The following is a 17,639-nucleotide window of genomic DNA, read 5'->3' as shown; positions in this document are numbered from 1 at the left end:
TCCCTGCAAAGCTTTGCATTAGGGTCTATGGGAAATAAAGGCGTGACTAAGGCTGTTGCTTGCCAAAAGGTTTGCAAAGCACTGTGTGCTTGAAACTTTTCCACTTTATTTCCTATAGACTTTTAGGTTAGGCAACCAATTTCCCATGACCTTGATTTTATTACCATACATTTTTGTACTTAGTAGAGAATTATTTGAAGTATGAGAAGTGACTATATCTAGCTAGTTGTCTAATAATGTTCTCCATTTTAATAATTTCCTAAATAGCTAAGAAATGACTTAACAACACTTTATTTTCTGAAAAATGAAATATCAGGGTCTTAGGGTTTTCCTTTTTCAGTCGTTTTCTTTGTTGCATTCTTTTCTTTCTCTTCCTTTCTGTTTTTCTTCTCCCTTTCTCTTCTCCATTTTTCTCTCCTGCATAAGAAACATGATACAAATTTAACATTGAGTATTTGTGTATGTGTGTGTGTGTGTTAGAGAGAGAGAGAGAGAGAGTGTGTGTGTGTGTGTGTGTGTGTGTGTAAGCCATATACTAGAGGACAGAAGATGCCAGGAGCCACCCTGTGATGTGTGAAGGCTGAATGAATAATTCTTGAACAAACGGGCTGCATAAGATGCCCATGGATGAACTTGATGTCCAGCATCTAAAACCGCAGCACGAAGCAGGATCGAGGCTGCAGAGCTCCGTTAGGTCTGATTCAGCCTGTGTTGAATTCTTTGTGGATTTGACCACAAAGAAAGGAAGAGTCACTGCCAGACAATACCATGGAACTGAGTGGGATTCCACTTTGGATTTTTGTGGAAGACTGTTAGTTCCTTATTCCTCTCTTCCTCTGCAGTCTAGGGATGGAAGTCCCCCTAAGTTTGTTAACTCCATTCAACCACTTCTGTTGATCTGTTTCCTGGGCCATCTTCCGTGGCTTCTTTCCCATCCCTTGCATTATGCATCCCTTGAGCACCTCCAGTAACCTCATAATGACCCTCTCCATTAACTGTGCAATTCCTTTGTCCCCCATGGACTGTGTGGGGCCTTGAGGCTGGTGACTGAGCTGCATTCGTCTCTGTTTCCCTGACATCTGGTGCATGGCACTTCTTAGGGTGTATTTGAAGGAAGGCACGGCTTCTGAGTGAACCCTCTTTCACCTTAGGTTTGATTACTTATAATGTTGCAGGACCTGACCTCTTGAAAGAAAACAGTGTTACTTTTGCTTATTACCTGCTGGGTTATTTCATTCTTATTTGTCCTTAAACTACCTTTTAGGAGCTTCAGGAAGGCTCTTCTTTTCCTAACTCTGGATAACAGGGACCCATTTAGACTTTCTGTAGTGTTCACTATTTCATGAACTTTGTGTCCTTATTTAGCCACCTTATGCTCAGGCTGCAAACTTCTGCAGCTTTCCAGTCTTCTCTCCTATAGAAAATGTCACATTGTGTTGGTTTTCACTTAGCAAATCAACTCTAGGTTTGTTGGCTATGTGTGGGATGATTTACAGAAACTGTCAGGCTAAGGAAGTGGTGTGTGTGTGTGTGTGTGTGTGAGAGAGAGAGGGAGAGAGAGAGAGAGAGAGAGAGAGAGAGAGGGAATTTATGTGCGGGTAAATGAGAAGCAGCTTTTATATTTGATGCTTAAGTTCATTAGACATTGAAGAACAACTAAAGGACACAAGACGGAGCTTAGCTACCAGACACCAACCTATTCCTGTTTATATCTGTAATTACCTTCTTGCTTGCGAGAGAATGCTGAGCCAACCTGGGGAAACTTTTTTGCTGCTATCCAGCCCTTACTCCCTTGGGAGTCTTTTCTCAGAAGGGAAAGAAAAAAATCTCTGTGCATGTTTCATATTCCTGTGCTGTTCAATATCCCCGAGACCCTCTCCGGGGCTGGTTGAAACCTGGCCATCTATTTGTGTGATAACGCAGTCCAGGGATGCCACTTCATCTCTTTGACTTTTCTCTGTGTCCTCTGAGGCTGGAAACATTTGTGGTTTGCTACATTACCCTTCTTTTATTACCGGTGAGCAGTTATCCTTGTTCCGGATTCTGCCTGAGCTCCTTTCCGTATGTCTCTCTTTCAGCTAATAGAAAGCTATAAAAACGGAGGCAGTCTGCTAATTCAGGGACCGGACCACTGTTCACTTCTTCACTACGCAGCTAAAACCGGCAACGGGGAGATTGTGAAATATATCCTTGACCATGGTGAGTAGATACAGTAAATTTACCAAGGACCACTTATCCATGAAGTACATTGCATTTCCTAAGCTGACTTTCATGCAGGCTGTCTTCAGAATGGCAGAAATACGCTCAACTTTTACCCAACTCACCCCTGCTCATTCAAGGCAACTAAGGTCACAGACCCCTGCCCACATGTGGACCAGGTTAATGAAGACGTTAATAGCCATGATTTTTCACGTTCAGCCCTTTAAAGGCTCTCTGGGAAGAGGCAAATTAAAAAAAAATAAAGAACAAAAACAATGCAACCTGGCATAATGTGCTTTGTTTTGTAGAGCTTTTTAGTAAATTAACCAGTTGGAATCTGCTACTTAATCCATGTTTGTACTCGCTCATTCTGAGGGTTAGTAAGTATAATTTGTCCTCTTTCATTTTAATTTTTTTGCTGTTTGAATCCCTTCATCTTTACAACCCGAGTCACCATTTATTCTCTTTGTACTATGTGTCTTTCCTGGTAGCCATCCTCTCCCCCACACTGCTTCCTATCTGTGTTGCCAATTTGCTGCTAAATCATTCATACCTTCAAAGCATAAATACAGGAGATGAGCAGCAAGTCTTGACAGTTACATCAGCGTCTCATGATTTTGGTGCTTCTAGGAATAAGGGACGGGAATGAAGGGGACAAATCTGCCTGGATTGGTTGTTTCTAAGGGAGAGGGAATAGAAGGATCTAGTGCTGTTGGAACTAAGTACCTGGATATGCTGAAATCTGTCTCTGAGCCCTGATAGCAGATTGTGGCCACTCACTTTGTACCCACATTCAGGCTCTGGGTAGCAAGCATTTGAGTACATATTCAGACCATTTTTGCTTCTCTTTTTATGCAATTTACCAAATATATCTTCTTTCATTCATCCATTCATTCAACAAATATTTGTTGACTATTTCACAGTAATATCCTATTATAGACTCATATGCACTAAAATAAAAGTTGCCAGTTTTAAGCAATTGCAGACTAAATAAAAATATGATCGTGTACACAAATACATTGAAAACAGTGAGATACAGATTTTTTTGGAGGGGGAGATAAAAATAACATTACTTTAAATTTATGTTTCAAATTCTTACCATGTATATGAAATAATATATAAATGTGTACTGAAGGTATTCAATATTTGATTTGGGAATTATTAATTCATCTGATTTATCTGGAGGAATAATATCTGGAGGAATAAAATTTAGTCACTTTGAATATGAACATTGAAAAAGGAGCCAAATTAGAAAACAAGGCAGTAACAATCAGAATTTTTAAATTTCTGCACACTTTCATTTAACTGAGCTTTGAGTTAGCTATTTTATTTAGCATTTCATTTGAAGTTAGTAAAACATGCTACCAAGGTATTATATTCAAGAGATTACATCTTTCATAGAAGTGGTACTGTGGGTTATTTGTGATATACCCAAAACCCCACTGGCACCACACATTAAACTGTATTTTTATCATAGATTAAAAGAAGTAGTGAAAGCCAAAATAAATCTTTAATGTTGTTTTAAGTCCCAAAGGAAAGCCACACGTAGATAATGTAGCAACCTTTATCAAGCAAATATTATATGCCAAATCCTTACACTAAACACATCTCTTCATTTTATCTTTACAAGGACCTTGTAAGGAGGTTTTATACTGCCAGTCATATCAGTCTCCCCTTGCTTCATCTTCAGCACCGCCTCACTGTGAGGAGTTTGCCTGAATCCTTGGTCTGGCATAACAGTAGAGTGTAGAGTGGTTTGTGAACATGAAAGGCTACTGAAGCAGGATGATAGTCATTTCTTTCCTTCTTGGAAGCTGAGTTGTGGAATCCCAAACCTAACTGCCCAGAAAGCCTAGAATCATCTCCTCTTCTACTCCCTTGATCATTCTATCTCGTCCAGTTGAAAGGATTTCTTTTGGGGTAAGAAATAGGAAAGAAATACAAAAGCATTGGTGGTATAGCCTCTCTCTCTCTCTCTCTCTCTCTCTCTCTTCCTCTTTCTCTCTCTCTATTCCTCTTTCTCTCTCTCTCTCTCTCTCACACACACACATCATAGATTTATTCTGTATCCCATGGAGAATTCTCCAAAAGACAGTGAGAATTAGAATCAAATATTTAATCCAGAACCACAATAATTCTTTTATTTCTCCCTTAATAAGAAAAGAGCCCACAGTGCTGGTGTTGTGGTATAGTGGATTAAGCCTCTGCCTGCAATGCCAGCATCCCATATGGGCACCAGTTGGAGACCCAACTTCTCCGATTCCAATCTGGTTCCCTGCTAATGATGATGCCCAAGTGCTTGGACCCCTCCCACCCACATGGGAGACCTGGAAGAAGCTCCTGGTTCCTGGCTTCGGTCTTGCCCAGCCCAAGCTACTGTGGCTATTTGAGGAGTTAACCAGTGGTTAGAAGATTCTCTCTCTCTCTCTCTCTCTCTCTCTCTCTCTCTCTCTCCTCCCTTTGTAACTCTGCCTTTCAAATAAATAAAAATAAATCTTAAGGAAAAAGAAAGACCTCAGGATTTCAACTGCACAAAGTTCAGATAAGCACTAGACATATACTGTCACTTTATTTTTCCTCTGATTTGGTTTAAACTTCTCCTAGTTGCTGTCTTCTTGAGTCTTTCCAATCCTTCTCTATTTTATCCTTTACCCAATGATATTGAATGTGTATTTTCATACTATAAACCATTCAGTTCCCACAAACCCTCTCTGGAGGTAGCTAAAATCCTGGCCTTTTGTGTGAGAATTCACCCTTCCTCACTCGCCTTAACCATTCCTGAAGAAGCGGAATCCCTTCCCATAGGTTAGAATCTTCTCTGTAGGACATCTCACAGGTTGCAGTAAGCTACCACTTTGGCCAAGACTGCATTTAAATTGGATTCTCTCAAATGTTTAGGATTTTCAGGATTGACTGGGACCCTGGAGCCTTTCTCTATGCCTGGTCTTTGACCTTGAGCTTTCTCATTGCACAGTAATTCTGGAGTTCCTGGTAGGGGGTGGCAGTAGAAGCTGTCCGACATCCTGAGTCTGAGCAGGGAGGTTCTGCACCATCTCCACTGCGTTCTGTTGGCTGAAACAGGCCACAGGGCTTGTGCAGACTCGACAGGTGGGAAATAGGCTCTCCCACCTGGTCAAAGGAGCTGTGCACTGTTTAGGGCCATATTGGATCTTATGTACTGCCTTGCACTCCATCCTCTTCAGTTTAAAATGTTGACCCTACCCTCTCAATATCCTGAATTTCTAGCTTCCCTGGAATCCCCTGGAGCTATGCTTTTCCATTTTTCTTTTGCTCTGGATCCTAAGCTAAGGTTTCCAGATTCAGTAAAAAAAAAATAGATATAGATATTCAATAACAATGGTCTTTTTAAAGCGTAAGTGCATCCCTTATGATATTTGGGACATGCTTATATAACAACAAAATAAAAAGATCCGTATCCTCAGCTGAGCCTCCTCAGAAATGTGAATGTTGAGGCGTGAATTGATATCACTCTAACACCATGGCTTTTTCTCCTCTACTGCTCTTCCTTCTCCTGCCTCAAATGATAGAGCCCCTAGAAACGTCCTTAACTTGAATTCCTGGGCTTTGGAGTTTCTAGCCCCAATCATAGATCAGTACACCCATGATTTGTGTGGCCTTAGATCCATCTGGAAAATTACTCTCAACTCTTCATCAAAGAATGCCATTCTAATACTAGAGGAGTTTCTCACTGATTTGTAGAGTCTTTTGCAAAGTGTAAGTAACACAGGACAGATCTCTCTGTCAAAACTGTTAGACACAAAGGAATTCATGCTTTCTGGGAAAGTGCATATTTTTTAGTGTTTAGATTTTGTAAAGAATTTGTAAAGAATTAGATTTTGTAAAGAAATTGACTTGGTATTTCTGTTCATGCAAAAAAAAAAACTCAGGCTCCCCAGTAATTATCTTAACCTCACGCACAGGTAAACTGTTCTCAAGGTCTCAGAAGGCATCCTGTACTCTCCCTTCCTCGCTAAGATCTCTAGTTGGCCAATAGATACCTGGAGAAAGACTACACAGAGAGTGAAGCACAATCCATCTCTCTTCTGTTTGAAAATAAGATCTAATTTGATCTACAGTCCAAGGCTTTCTGGACTTTTTAATGGATGGAAGTTTTTAACACTTGACTACTATAGTCAAATAATGAAAACCCAAGTGCAATTGACTTTTTATTGAAATTAGTTTTTTCAATCTGATAAACATTGTTGATTTCATTCATAACATCCCTCTCCTTGTTTCTGTTTATTCAGGAATATGGATGCTTAGCCTAATTCACACGGCTCTGGAAGAGCTAAGCATTTTAGGTCAACTTTTTGTTTGTTTTTTCAAAGTTGTTGATATAGTTTTATATTAACCTGTGCATTTGGGAGTTGAAAATTACCTTTGTGACACATTCATTTCTTTTAAATTGCAGAAGTTCCTACAAAGTGTAGTGTTCTTGAAATCAGAGGAATTACACAGAAAGTGTTACACAGAAAGTTCTATTCTGTAACCACCTTCTTACTGTGATTTCTGCTGTTAGCATCTCCTACCTTAGTAATGAGAATAACGCAGAATTCCCCTGACCTGACAAAGAAAATAGCCTTTCTCAGGAGACCACAGGGAGGCTGGGAGTTAGGGATGTTTAAAGTACCTAAAAACATTCATGGAAGGGGAACTGTCCAGCCTAGCAGTTAGACGCATGTGTTCCACAGCAGAGTACCTGGGCTTCACTTCCGCCCTGGCTGCTGACTCCATCTTTCTGCTGATGCAGATCCAGCCCCCTAGAGGCAGTGGTGATGGTTCAAGTAGTTGGGGTCCTACCACCCATGTCGCAGACCTGAACTGAGTTCCCTACTTCTGGCCTCAGTCTCTCCAGCCATTGTGGGCGCTGATGGAGCAAACCAGTAGATGGGAGTTCTGTTGTTCTGTGTCCGTATTTGTTTTTCTGCTTCTCAAATAAATAATTTTTAAGATGTTGGTTCAAATGGAATTAAAAGATAACTTTTATTTTATTGCCAAATTCTTTGAAAATAACATGCATTTTCCTTTGAAGACCCTTTGGATACCTGACTATGGTATTGCATTTATAATTAGCATCAGATTTGCAGCAGATTGATCAGGTTTAATGCATGTAAATGACAAAACAAATGAAACTTTTACATTACACCAGAGACCAAGAGAGACAGTCCTCCTGACTGTTGAATGCTGCAAATCATTTGATGATGTTTTTGTATTCAAGTTTTCCTGTGGCTAAATACTGTTCAGAGACCTGCCAATAAAGATTCCTTTAATAACAACAGCTCTGAGCAATTGATAGGCCCTTTGCAAGGTGCATAACTGATACTGTATGTGGCTCCTGAGCTGACACTTTGCTTCCAGTGTCCTTGGGTATTTATGGTTTGGAGCCTGGTCCACAATCCAGAGCATTCCTCCTGAACAAGCGGCAGGAGAGATAAGCTATTCTCCCAGACACTACTATCTGCAGTTTCTTTCTCCTCTCAGGGCTGTGTTCAAACAGCCTAGGGGATGTGCACAGCAGTTGTGTGCTGTGCTCTGAGAAAGCCGCAGGAGGCTTGAGGTTGTTTCGTCCTGCGTCTTCCTTTTGACCTCATCTCTCATCCATGCAACACGCTGCTTTTCTTTATGAAAAACTGGAATCTGGGCCTGTGGAGGCCTGAAAAGGGAATGGAAGAGGAAGAGAGCTAACAATTCCACAGAGACAGTGCTAGCAAGAGGCTAAGGATGCAGGAATTCCAGCTGAGAGGCCCCCCTAGCGGTTCCGCTTTTCAACTCCTTTCAACCATATTTTCGCTGGCTCCCTCCCTGCTAGTTTACCCCTCCAAGAGACTTTTGTGTTGTTTTGCTCCTTTACCACCCTGCACATTTTGCTCTTTTGTTTTTGTTCCCCCCACGCCTACCCCATTGCCCCCTGCTGCTTTTCCTGATAGAAATCTCGCTCATGCATTTCCTTTTTGATTTCAATGGGTTATTTTGTCTTCCCTCTTTTTCTGCCTTCAGTCTTTCTTTTCTCTCTCTCTTTTTTTTTTAACCCTCCTTTTTCTGCCTCTGGTCCCAGAGAGAACTGACCACCATCCCGCTGGGCCAGGATGACAGTACTGTTAGCATTCCCAGTGCCAGCTCTCCCCACATCTGTGTAGCCTTTGTCCTGAGGCCGAGGAGGATTTGGAATGGTCTGTTGGCAGCGTCAGGGAGACTAATGGGAAATGAGGTCCCAAGAGAGAGGCCGTGGGGAGGTGGAAGGAATAGCAAAGGGGATTTGGATGCATCGGTGTGGGAAGCAAATTAAAGGATGCATGTCACAAAAGGCACGGCATCTGTAACACAAAGATCATATTGACGAGAAAGTCGCATCAGCAGGACTTGATGTCGCCATGGGAAGAGCTTCTGGAATGAGCCCTGGGCAGCAGGCTTGCATTTGGAGAACCTGACTGCTTACCACGAAGTTCACTTTCCCATTTTGAAAGATTTTGAAGTTCTACTTCCTTTCGTATCCCCTGGACTTCACCTGAATACTGATATATATGTTCCCATGGTAGACTTTTTCTTTTCCCTTGATTTTCCATAACACCGTCTTTGGAATCCGTGTTTCAGTTATGGGTCTTTCTCCAAGGAAAATATGTGATATTGTCTGGGATTCAAAATGATTTTAAGATGCCTTTCACTCATTCATTACAAATTTTTAAATTCTGTCCCAAGCACTTCTGAGAAATAAACCTCGATTGTTCTAAATGTATTAGCACGTTCAATTCTTACAGCAGTCCTACACACTGAGTTCTCATCTCTATTTGACAGGCAGTAAAAACTGAAGTCTGTTCAGGTCAGGTTACCTGCCCAAACTCATACATACATAAGACATGGTCTCTGCCTGCCATCTTCCTCCCCCTAGCAAGGCATGAGAGACAGGAGTACCTATCACAGTCCAGAGACGTCCTGGGTGTCATGTGCAGGGTTCCAGTGATAACTGCTCCAAGTGTTCTGGAAAAGCATTGGCGGGTTTCCCCTGAAATTTTCATGGAGAATTCTGCACCCAGATCCCTTCAATAGGGATTTCATAGTCGTTTTTTTGGTGCAGGTCAGCTGCCTGTGGAGTGTGAACATTTCAGCAGCCCTGTGTAGGAAACAGTAGTGAGTGATTTACTTGTATTCCTACAAATTCGGGGAGATGACGTGGTATCCACACTCATTGCTTGATGTAAAGTAAGTTCCTGAAGTCAAGTACTGCCCATTTGTATACACTGAAGGAATTCAGGCTGCTTTATTTTTTTTTCTCTCTTTCTCTTTTGTTTCTTTATTAGTGAGATTCAAATGAACTTTCTAAAAATCATTGGTGCTACTTTTTATACATTTTTCCTTAGAATTTATGCCTGCCCCCCCCCCCAGATCTCACCCTGATAGCATTAAATAGCACAAGGTACTGTGTTACAGTACAGTGTACTGCTAAACAGTGCAGAGTACTGTGGAGAGTGCTGGGTTCTGAGAAGCAGTGCAGGGCTCTATGAAGCAGTGCTGGGTACTGTGAAGCAGTGCAGGGTTCTGTGAAGCAGTGCTGGGTACTGTGGAGAGTGCTGGGTTCTGTGAAGTAGTGCAGGGTCTGTGAAGCAGTGCAGGGTACTGTGTAACAGCACTGTGTTCTGTGAAGCAGTGCAGGGCTCTATGAAGCAGTACAGGGTTCTGCGAAGCAGTCAGTGCTGGGTACTGTGAAGAGTGCTGGGTTCTGTGGAGAGTGCTGGGTTCTGTGGAGAGTGCTGGGTTCTGTGAAGCAGTGCAGGGTACTGTGTAACAGCACTGTGTTCTGTGAAGTAGTGCAGGTACTGTCAACAGTGCTGGGTTCTGTGAAGCAGTGCGGGGTACTGTGAAGCAGTGCAGGGTACTGTGAAACAGCACTGTGTTCTGTGAAGCTATGCAGGGTTCTATGAAGCAATGCTGGGTTCTGTGAAACAGCACTGTGTCCTGTGAAACAGTGCAGGGTACTGTGTAACAGCACTGTGTTTTATGAAGCTGTGCAGGGTTCTATGAAGCAGTGCAGGGTACTGTGAAACAGCACTGTGTCCTGTGAAGCTGTGCAGGGCTCTATGAAGCAGTACAGGGTTCTGTGAAGCAGTGCTGGGTACTGAGAAGCAGTGCTGGGTACTGAGAAGCAGTGCTGGGTTCTGTGAAGTAGTGCAGGGTCTGTGAAGCAGTGCAGGGTACTGTGTAACAGCACTGTGTTCTGTGAAGTAGTGCAGGGTATTGTCAACAGTGCTGGGTTCTGCGAAGCTATGCAGGGTTCTGTGAAGCAATGCTGGGTACTGTGAAACAGTGCTGTGTCCTGTGAAGCAGTGCAGGGTACTGTAAACAGTGCAGGGTACTATGTAACAGCACTGTGTTCTGTGAAGTAGTGCAGGGTACTTTGAACAGTGCTGGGTTCTGTGAAGCAGTGCAGGGTACTGTGTAACAGCACTGTGTTCTGTGAAGCTGTGCAGGGTTCTGTGAAGCAATGCTGGGTACTGTGAAACAACACTGTGTTCTGTGAAGCAGTGCAGGGTACTGTGAAACAGTGCTGGGCTCTATGTCTTGGTGCTGGGAACTATATAGCAACATTGGGCACTGAGAAGCAGTGTAGGGTATTGTAAACAGTGCAGAGTTCTGCGAAGCAGTGCTGGGTACTGTGTAACAGCACTGTGTTCTGTGAAGTAGTGCAGTGTACTGAGAAGCAGTGCAGGGAACTGTAAACAGTGCTGGGTACTGAGAAGTAGTGCAGGGTACTGAGAAGCAGTGCTGGGTATTGAGAAGCAGTGCAGGGTACTGTGAAACAGCGCTGGGCTCTATGAAACAGTTCTGGGAACTGGTAACACACAGGTCCCAGTATGTCAGGGCAGGTGCAGATAAGGAAGGGGCTACAGCCTTGCCCAGAGACCTTACCTGGCATCCACTCCTTGTTCCTGCCCCTACCATGACCCCCGTTTTTGCTAGCAGTAGGCAGTCTCTTTAAAGCAGGCTAATGAAGCACTCAGAAAAGTACCTGTGCTGTTAAAGCAGCTCCCCACTCCCGTCTGAAATCTACTGGCTGTCCTCTGTCTGTCTCCGTTGGCCAATTGTTTGGCAGCGTTCAGAACCCTGTGGTCAGTGTTCAGGACCCTGTGGTCAGTGTTCAGAACCATTTCTCCAACCTTTAACTGTAATTTCTCCAGATATTCCCCAGGACCAGAAGTTTCTTGTTGTAGTATCCGTGTCTGCCTCTCACCTCTGCCGGCTTCAGAGGATTAACGGGCGAGAATGGAGAATGAGGAAGAGCCGCAGGCCAGGCTGGATGACCGGCTCGGAAGTAACTCTGGATTGGCTGGCCTTGTAGCAATTCTGGAACAAGGTCCTTGATTTGCCACGGCCCCACCTTCAGACTGTCAAATGGTTGCTCTTTTAGTCCAGTTAAAGATGCTTAGGGTTTCTCATTTGCCTAGAAGCTTGGACCCCAGAGGTCCCTGGGCCTCGACCCACCTTGGGTGCAGCTCTGAGAGCACTGGGTGACAGCAACGAATAAAGGAGAAAACAAAGCAAGGGCACTGCTGCCTGAACAGCTGTGCAATGGGCAGCAGTGGTGGGAGCAGAATTGCTGGTCAGGCTGGCCAGCTCCTGGGCACAGAATCCCTTTCAAAGCAAACGGCTTAAAAGGCTTGCTGGAATAACAGGAGTGCTTTCAAAGGACCACTGGGCACTGTCGGTCCTCTCACTCCTGACCTTGTTGAAGGTGAACTGTTGGCGCTTGGCTAGGGTGCTTGGCTCTCAAGACATGTAATTGGTATCAGTAAGTGGCTTCAAGTGTTGTTGGTAGTGAAATGGCCCTTTGGCCTCACTATCTTTCTGTGGTGTTCCACTAGCTTTGACTAACTGTGACCTGCTGTCTTAGGCCAGAGGAGAGGATACTGATTGCTCTCTGTACCTTATGCAGTGCCTGTGGTGCCTGGTGCTGGTTTAAACTCATTACATGCGTTGACTCATGAAATCTGGCAACAACCTTGTGAGACACGTGTTACATAAATGAACTTGCCCAAGATCTTGTAAATAGTAGAGCTGGGGTTTTGCGCTATGGAGGGACAACTCTAAAACCCCACTCCTCATCACTGTTCTGTACTGCTCTGCAGTTTTGGGGAGTGGATTATCGTTCATCTTTCGTTGGAATCATATGACTGAGGAACAAAAATGAGTGAGTTCAATCTTTGTTGACTGCTTAATATATGATAGGTGCCAGAGGGATCCAAAAACATAATGAAGGTATTTTTACTGTCAAGAAATTTAGAATACCTTATTTAAGCAGATAAGGCGTACATTTGAAGAGCAAAAACATCATGCAAGAATTGAACTGAAGAAGCAGTAGAGGAGTTCAAGAAAGGATAAGTTTTTTTCTTTTTTTCTGTCGCAGATCACCTTTTCAGAGGACCTTAGCTCAGCCTGTGTTTTACAGAATAACTCACATTTAGTTCTGTGGCTAGAAGGAGAAAGCTGTTTGGGTCAGGGCATAGGGCTGGGAAGTGTGAAGCTCTGGAGAAATGGGAAACCAGAATACACACTTGGTAAGCTGTACAGTTACCAGTTTAGCTTATAGGAAAAACTAGAGCCGGCGCCGTGGCTCAATAGGCTAATCCTCCACCTTGCGGCGCCGGCACACCGGGTTCTAGTCCCGGTTGGGGCGCCGGATTCTGTCCCGGTTGCCCCTCTTCCAGGCCAGCTCTCTGCTATGGCCAGGGAGTGCAGTGGAGGATGGCCCAGGTGCTTGGGCCCTGCACCCCATGGGAGACCAGGAAAAGCACCTGGCTCCTGGCTCCTGCCAGGATCAGCGCGGTGCGCCGGCTGCAGCGGCGGCCATTGGAGGGTGAACCAACGGCAAAGGAAGACCTTTCTCTCTCTGTCTCTCTCTCTCACTGTCCACTCTGCCTGTCAAAAAAAAAAAAAAAAAAAAAAAAAAAAAAAAGAAAAACTAGAAATTTGGCAACAAATTGAAGAAACGTAGTGCTATGTGAAAGATTGAACTTCTATGTTTAAATACTCTGGAGTAAGCAATAGACATGATGCATTAGAAACTTGGAAATCTATATGATATAGGACCTTTTAATTTTCCTTTGTATCAGTTTCCACATGCTAATTATATCCGAGTCAGAGACTTGTTTGGCAGTCTGCTTGTCAGATAGGACAAATAGGAGCTACATTGTAGGAGAGATTGACCTGGTCCAGGAAATAATGATGTGAAAGAGTGGAGGGGAAGATGCTTGAGCTCATGGATGTCCACGGGGATGGTGAAGGTCCCATAGCATTTCCTTGTCTTCTCCTTGGCTAATGACTCTCATAGTTAAGAAGTTATAACCTCTTTTTTCCCTTCCTGTTGTGCACAATAAGTTAGTTTTCAATAATAATGATATTCACCAATACAGAGAGCAAAACACTGGGATCCTATTTCTGGAGTCTAAAACTATCAATCCCTAGAACCATGTTTGGCACTTCCAAGTACTCTTATTTATCATTTCACCAAATACTTAAGCATTAGCTGTATGCTAGGCACAAAGGAAGGACACAATGGTGAAGAAATATAGATCAGAACCTCAGCTAGACCGGAGTATGGTTGTGGAGAGGGAGAAATCAACAAGCAATTTTAAAATGGATTGACAAGTATCATGATGAGCAGTGTAATAACTTATCCCCATTTGCCTTGGATGTTTCAATTTAGGTCATCAATTATACTACTCAATCAACAGGACCAATATATAAAGTAGAGATCATACGGGCAGGATAGTTAATGTAATACTAGGAGTTGGGTCACAGGGGGCTTCATGGAGCTGTATAAAGAATTGCACGGAAAGAAGCAATGGTCAGAGAGGGGAGAGGTGCACATTCCTAGCAGTGTTCTCAGACTGAATAGGTGGGTTTGTGAACAAATAAAACACTGTGGCAGGGCCAGCACAAAATATTTCAATTTCTAATGATACATCTAAAGTCACTCTGCCTGCATGTGTTACATTTCTTCCTGGACTTGAAAGGGACATTTTGCAAAAAAATATAATTTTACTCTATTTCTAAGTAAAGAGATTGGATTCTGTGATATATATGAGTTCTTGTGGCTTTAATGTGGTACACACGAGACCCCAACCTGCAACTGGAAAATGCAAAGCAGTCCCCATCTGACTGTCCCCCTTCTCCCTAGGAAGCTGCTCAATTATTTTTTCAGTTATTATATTCCAGTCAGTTTGAGTGTTCAGCTTGATGGAGGGCTTCTTGATGGCAGGAGCTGCATCACTGTATGACTGTTTCGCATCTCATATTCAGTACAGTGGTCTCATGGGGAATGGGAGGTTGGTGGTGGGGAAGTACAAGCATCCTTTTGTTTTGTTTTAGTATTGTTATCCCTGTTACCAATGACTCCTTTTATTCAGTATTTAAATACAGTTTCATTCTGTGACTATATTTTCTGCTGTTGGTCAGTTTTGAGCTTATTTTTAATGGCACATTGTTTCTTCTTGTTTAGGACCTTCTGAGTTATTGGATATGGCTGACAGTGAAACGTAAGTGCTGCCTTTCATTGTATAGTCTAGATGATATGTTTCCACACATATGTAGGAAAATCATGTCGTTTGCAGGGCGTACCCTATGGAACTTTAATTCCGTTGATTAAAAACTTCACTTCCAACTGTATTTGTAACTGTGCAGTGCTAATCTTCATGACTGAATGAAGAGTCAGTGCTGTTCATCATTGAAAGCTTCCTTCTGCACGCATGCATCTTGCACTGATGAGACTTTTAAATACACGCATTTACCTTGTAATATACCCACTACATTTGTTGTTTCTCAACTGGTGTTTGTGAGAAAGGGAAGTCCTAATGCCCTCAGTGAAATGACACAGCTTCTCGCTGACCCTGTAAATGGGACGAGTTATGTGCCACTGGAGAAATGGGAACACAGTGATTCCCATCGCCTCCTGTGTTCTGTGGTTCAGACAAGGAAGGCTGGTTGAGGAAGTCATCAAGTCGGGCAAGGTTGCTAAAGTAATAACTGTTTTCAACTTTCTCACTCCTGCGGCAGCAAAATACTGTAACTACTGCTCCCCTAACAGGAACAAAGAAGGGATGAACAACTAATTCTGAAAGCAATATGGAAATCATTAAGGAACTTTAAAGTACTCTGAGAAGAAATAAAAATGAGTGAGGGTGAGGAGGAAGGAGGTGGAGGGTAGCTCAGTAGAAGGGGAGCTGGGGAATAGAAGTGAATAGAACGGAAGACGAGAGGGAAAGGGTACGGCTGTGAGTCACTGGACACAGAACAAACTATCCATCGCCCTGCAGAGCTGGTCTACACTGCGGTACCTACTGTTGTGAGGTGGTCAGTGGTACCACACTTACCCTTCTGTAAGGGCAGTGGCTGATTTTTCATAAAACACTCTGGTGCTGAGTGTCTTCACATTGGTTCTCAGAATGTGAGCATCTTTCCTCCTCGACTGCCTTGCGGAGATGGGGAAATAGCCACCTGCTCGTTCCCCCTTTACACTCTGCGTGGCTGGCCTCAGGCCTGCTGCCGCCTGGGAGAGCTTTGGCTCCTGAACTCTCCCAGAGTCTCACTGTGCCTATCCGATATCCTCCGTGGCTGCCCCTCCTTCCACCTTCCACTCACACTGAATCCAAAGTAGATTGAGCAGAGAGTGGGTGTTGGCCTGATTCCTTGAAGTTTGGTTCCCAGGCCAAATGGTATCTACCAAGCATGGTGTGATATGTTGGATGAGCAGAGTTGCGGGCAGGGGGTCTCCATGCTGCTCCCTGGGTACTCTGTCTACTGCCTTTCACATCCTGCCTAGATGTAAGCAAATATTTGTTTCCGTGTTCAGACACATCTGCACAATAGGTCTATTTCATAATGCCATTGAGTATAGCCTATATCAAACATGAGTACTTATTTATTTATTTATTTATTTATTTATCTTTGACAGGCAGAGTGGACAGTGAGAGAGAGAGAGACAGAGAGAAAGGTCTTCCTTTGCCGTTGGTTCACCCTCCAATGGCTGCCGCGGCCAGCGCGCTGCTGATCCGATGGCAGGAGCCAGGTGCTTCTCCTGGTCTCCCATGGGGTGCAGGGCCCAAGCACTTGGGCCATCCTCCACTGCACTCCCTGGCCACAGCAGAGAGCCGGCCTGGAAGAGGGGCAACCGGGACAGAATCCGGCGCCCCGACCGGGACTAGAACCCGGTGTGCCGGTGCCGCAAGGCAGAGGATTAGCTTAGTGAGCCGCGGCGCTGGCCAAACATGAGTACTTTTAAAAACCCACTAAACCTAGTTAACTGATCCTATCTGACAAAGAGACTGGAGCCACATATTGTGGTCAGTTGGTGGCTAGCTCGTAGAATTTTTAGGCACCCCGTCGCCTGCCTCCCCAGAATGCATCTTGCAGCCATGGTCTCAGACACGGAAAGGGGCTGAGGATCACCCAGTTATCAGCGATGGGAGCAACACATGTCCCCTTACCCCGTTCCCTGCGCCTTCTTCCCAGTACCTTTATGGGAGGTTTCCCATTTGTCTCTGATTTAGGGGTGAGACCGCGCTGCACAAGGCTGCCTGCCAGCGGAACCGGGCTGTGTGCCAGCTTCTGGTGGACGCAGGAGCATCTCTGAGAAAGACGGACTCCAAGGTAACTCAGAGAGCGAGAGCAAGCATCCTCCCGCTGGGCGAGATGGCAGGCAGTGCTGCCTCCGCTTGTGCTTGCAGCACAGGCACCCTTTCTGTGCTTATGGAAGTGCCCGGGGCTTTGGAAAAAAGAGGAAAAAATAGAGTGCTTCATTCAGAGAAACTGCATTTTAAATGTATAAACACAAAGGGAGGGTGTGCTTGCCTATGGGGCTTTATAAACCTCTGAACATGCTGGCCATGGGATTTCGGGTTATTCTGCTGAACACCACCCGAAAGTCATGGGGATTTGCAGTCCAGAGCCCTGGGAGGGAGGTGAGGACCACGTTCAAAGATACTGGCCTGACTACCAAGAAGTTCTTTTGAGATACCTCCTTTGGTACTTATTCCATTCTAGCTTAAAATCTGTGATTACCATGACCCCAGGTTTGATGGGTCTTCCAAAAGTGCATGGAAAATGTATATTATCAAAACAACTATGCAGGCATTTCAGGCACATTTTGCATGAAAGTAAACTTATCTTTTAATTCCATTTTCTATGAGCTTTTGGACGCACCCTCGTTTGAGTGCCTTGATGATTACCTATTGACTCTCAGGAAGGGAGGCCCTGGTTTGGAGACGATTGCAACCTTAAATCCAGTGTACCTATGCAATTTTTTGCTTTTAAAAGCATCTCCCCATTTGTCTTCTTTAATTATTCCCTAAAAGCTAACTCTAGAATATAGAAAGGGTGGGAATTACTGTCATTGGTAAGTGCAGGAACCCAGAGCTGAGCCCAAACCCAAG

At 44.0% G+C, this 17,639-nt stretch overlaps 1 protein-coding gene across 13 annotated transcripts in view; it reads left to right on the top strand.

Moving 5' to 3' along the window:
• DGKI (diacylglycerol kinase iota) overlaps window positions 1-17,639 on the top strand; it is a 504,889-nt gene that overhangs the window by 478,907 nt on the left and 8,343 nt on the right. For 12 of the 13 annotated variants that reach the window (XM_070071340.1, XM_051849034.2, XM_051849035.2 and 9 more), the window contains 3 exons: window positions 2,079-2,199; window positions 14,711-14,747; window positions 16,758-16,857. In XM_070071340.1, coding sequence (XP_069927441.1) covers window positions 2,079-2,199; window positions 14,711-14,747; window positions 16,758-16,857 — 258 coding nt within the window. Of the gene's footprint in view, window positions 1-2,078; window positions 2,200-14,710; window positions 14,748-16,757; window positions 16,858-17,639 lie in introns of those variants that run through there. The other variant, XR_007920530.2, reaches the window with a different exon arrangement.

Source organism: Oryctolagus cuniculus, chromosome 3 (genome assembly GCF_964237555.1).
Source record: "Oryctolagus cuniculus chromosome 3, mOryCun1.1, whole genome shotgun sequence".
In the NCBI taxonomy this organism is placed as follows: Eukaryota; Metazoa; Chordata; class Mammalia; order Lagomorpha; family Leporidae; genus Oryctolagus; species Oryctolagus cuniculus.
Note: the sequence above shows the minus strand (reverse complement) of the source record. Positions and strands in the feature narration are given on the sequence as shown.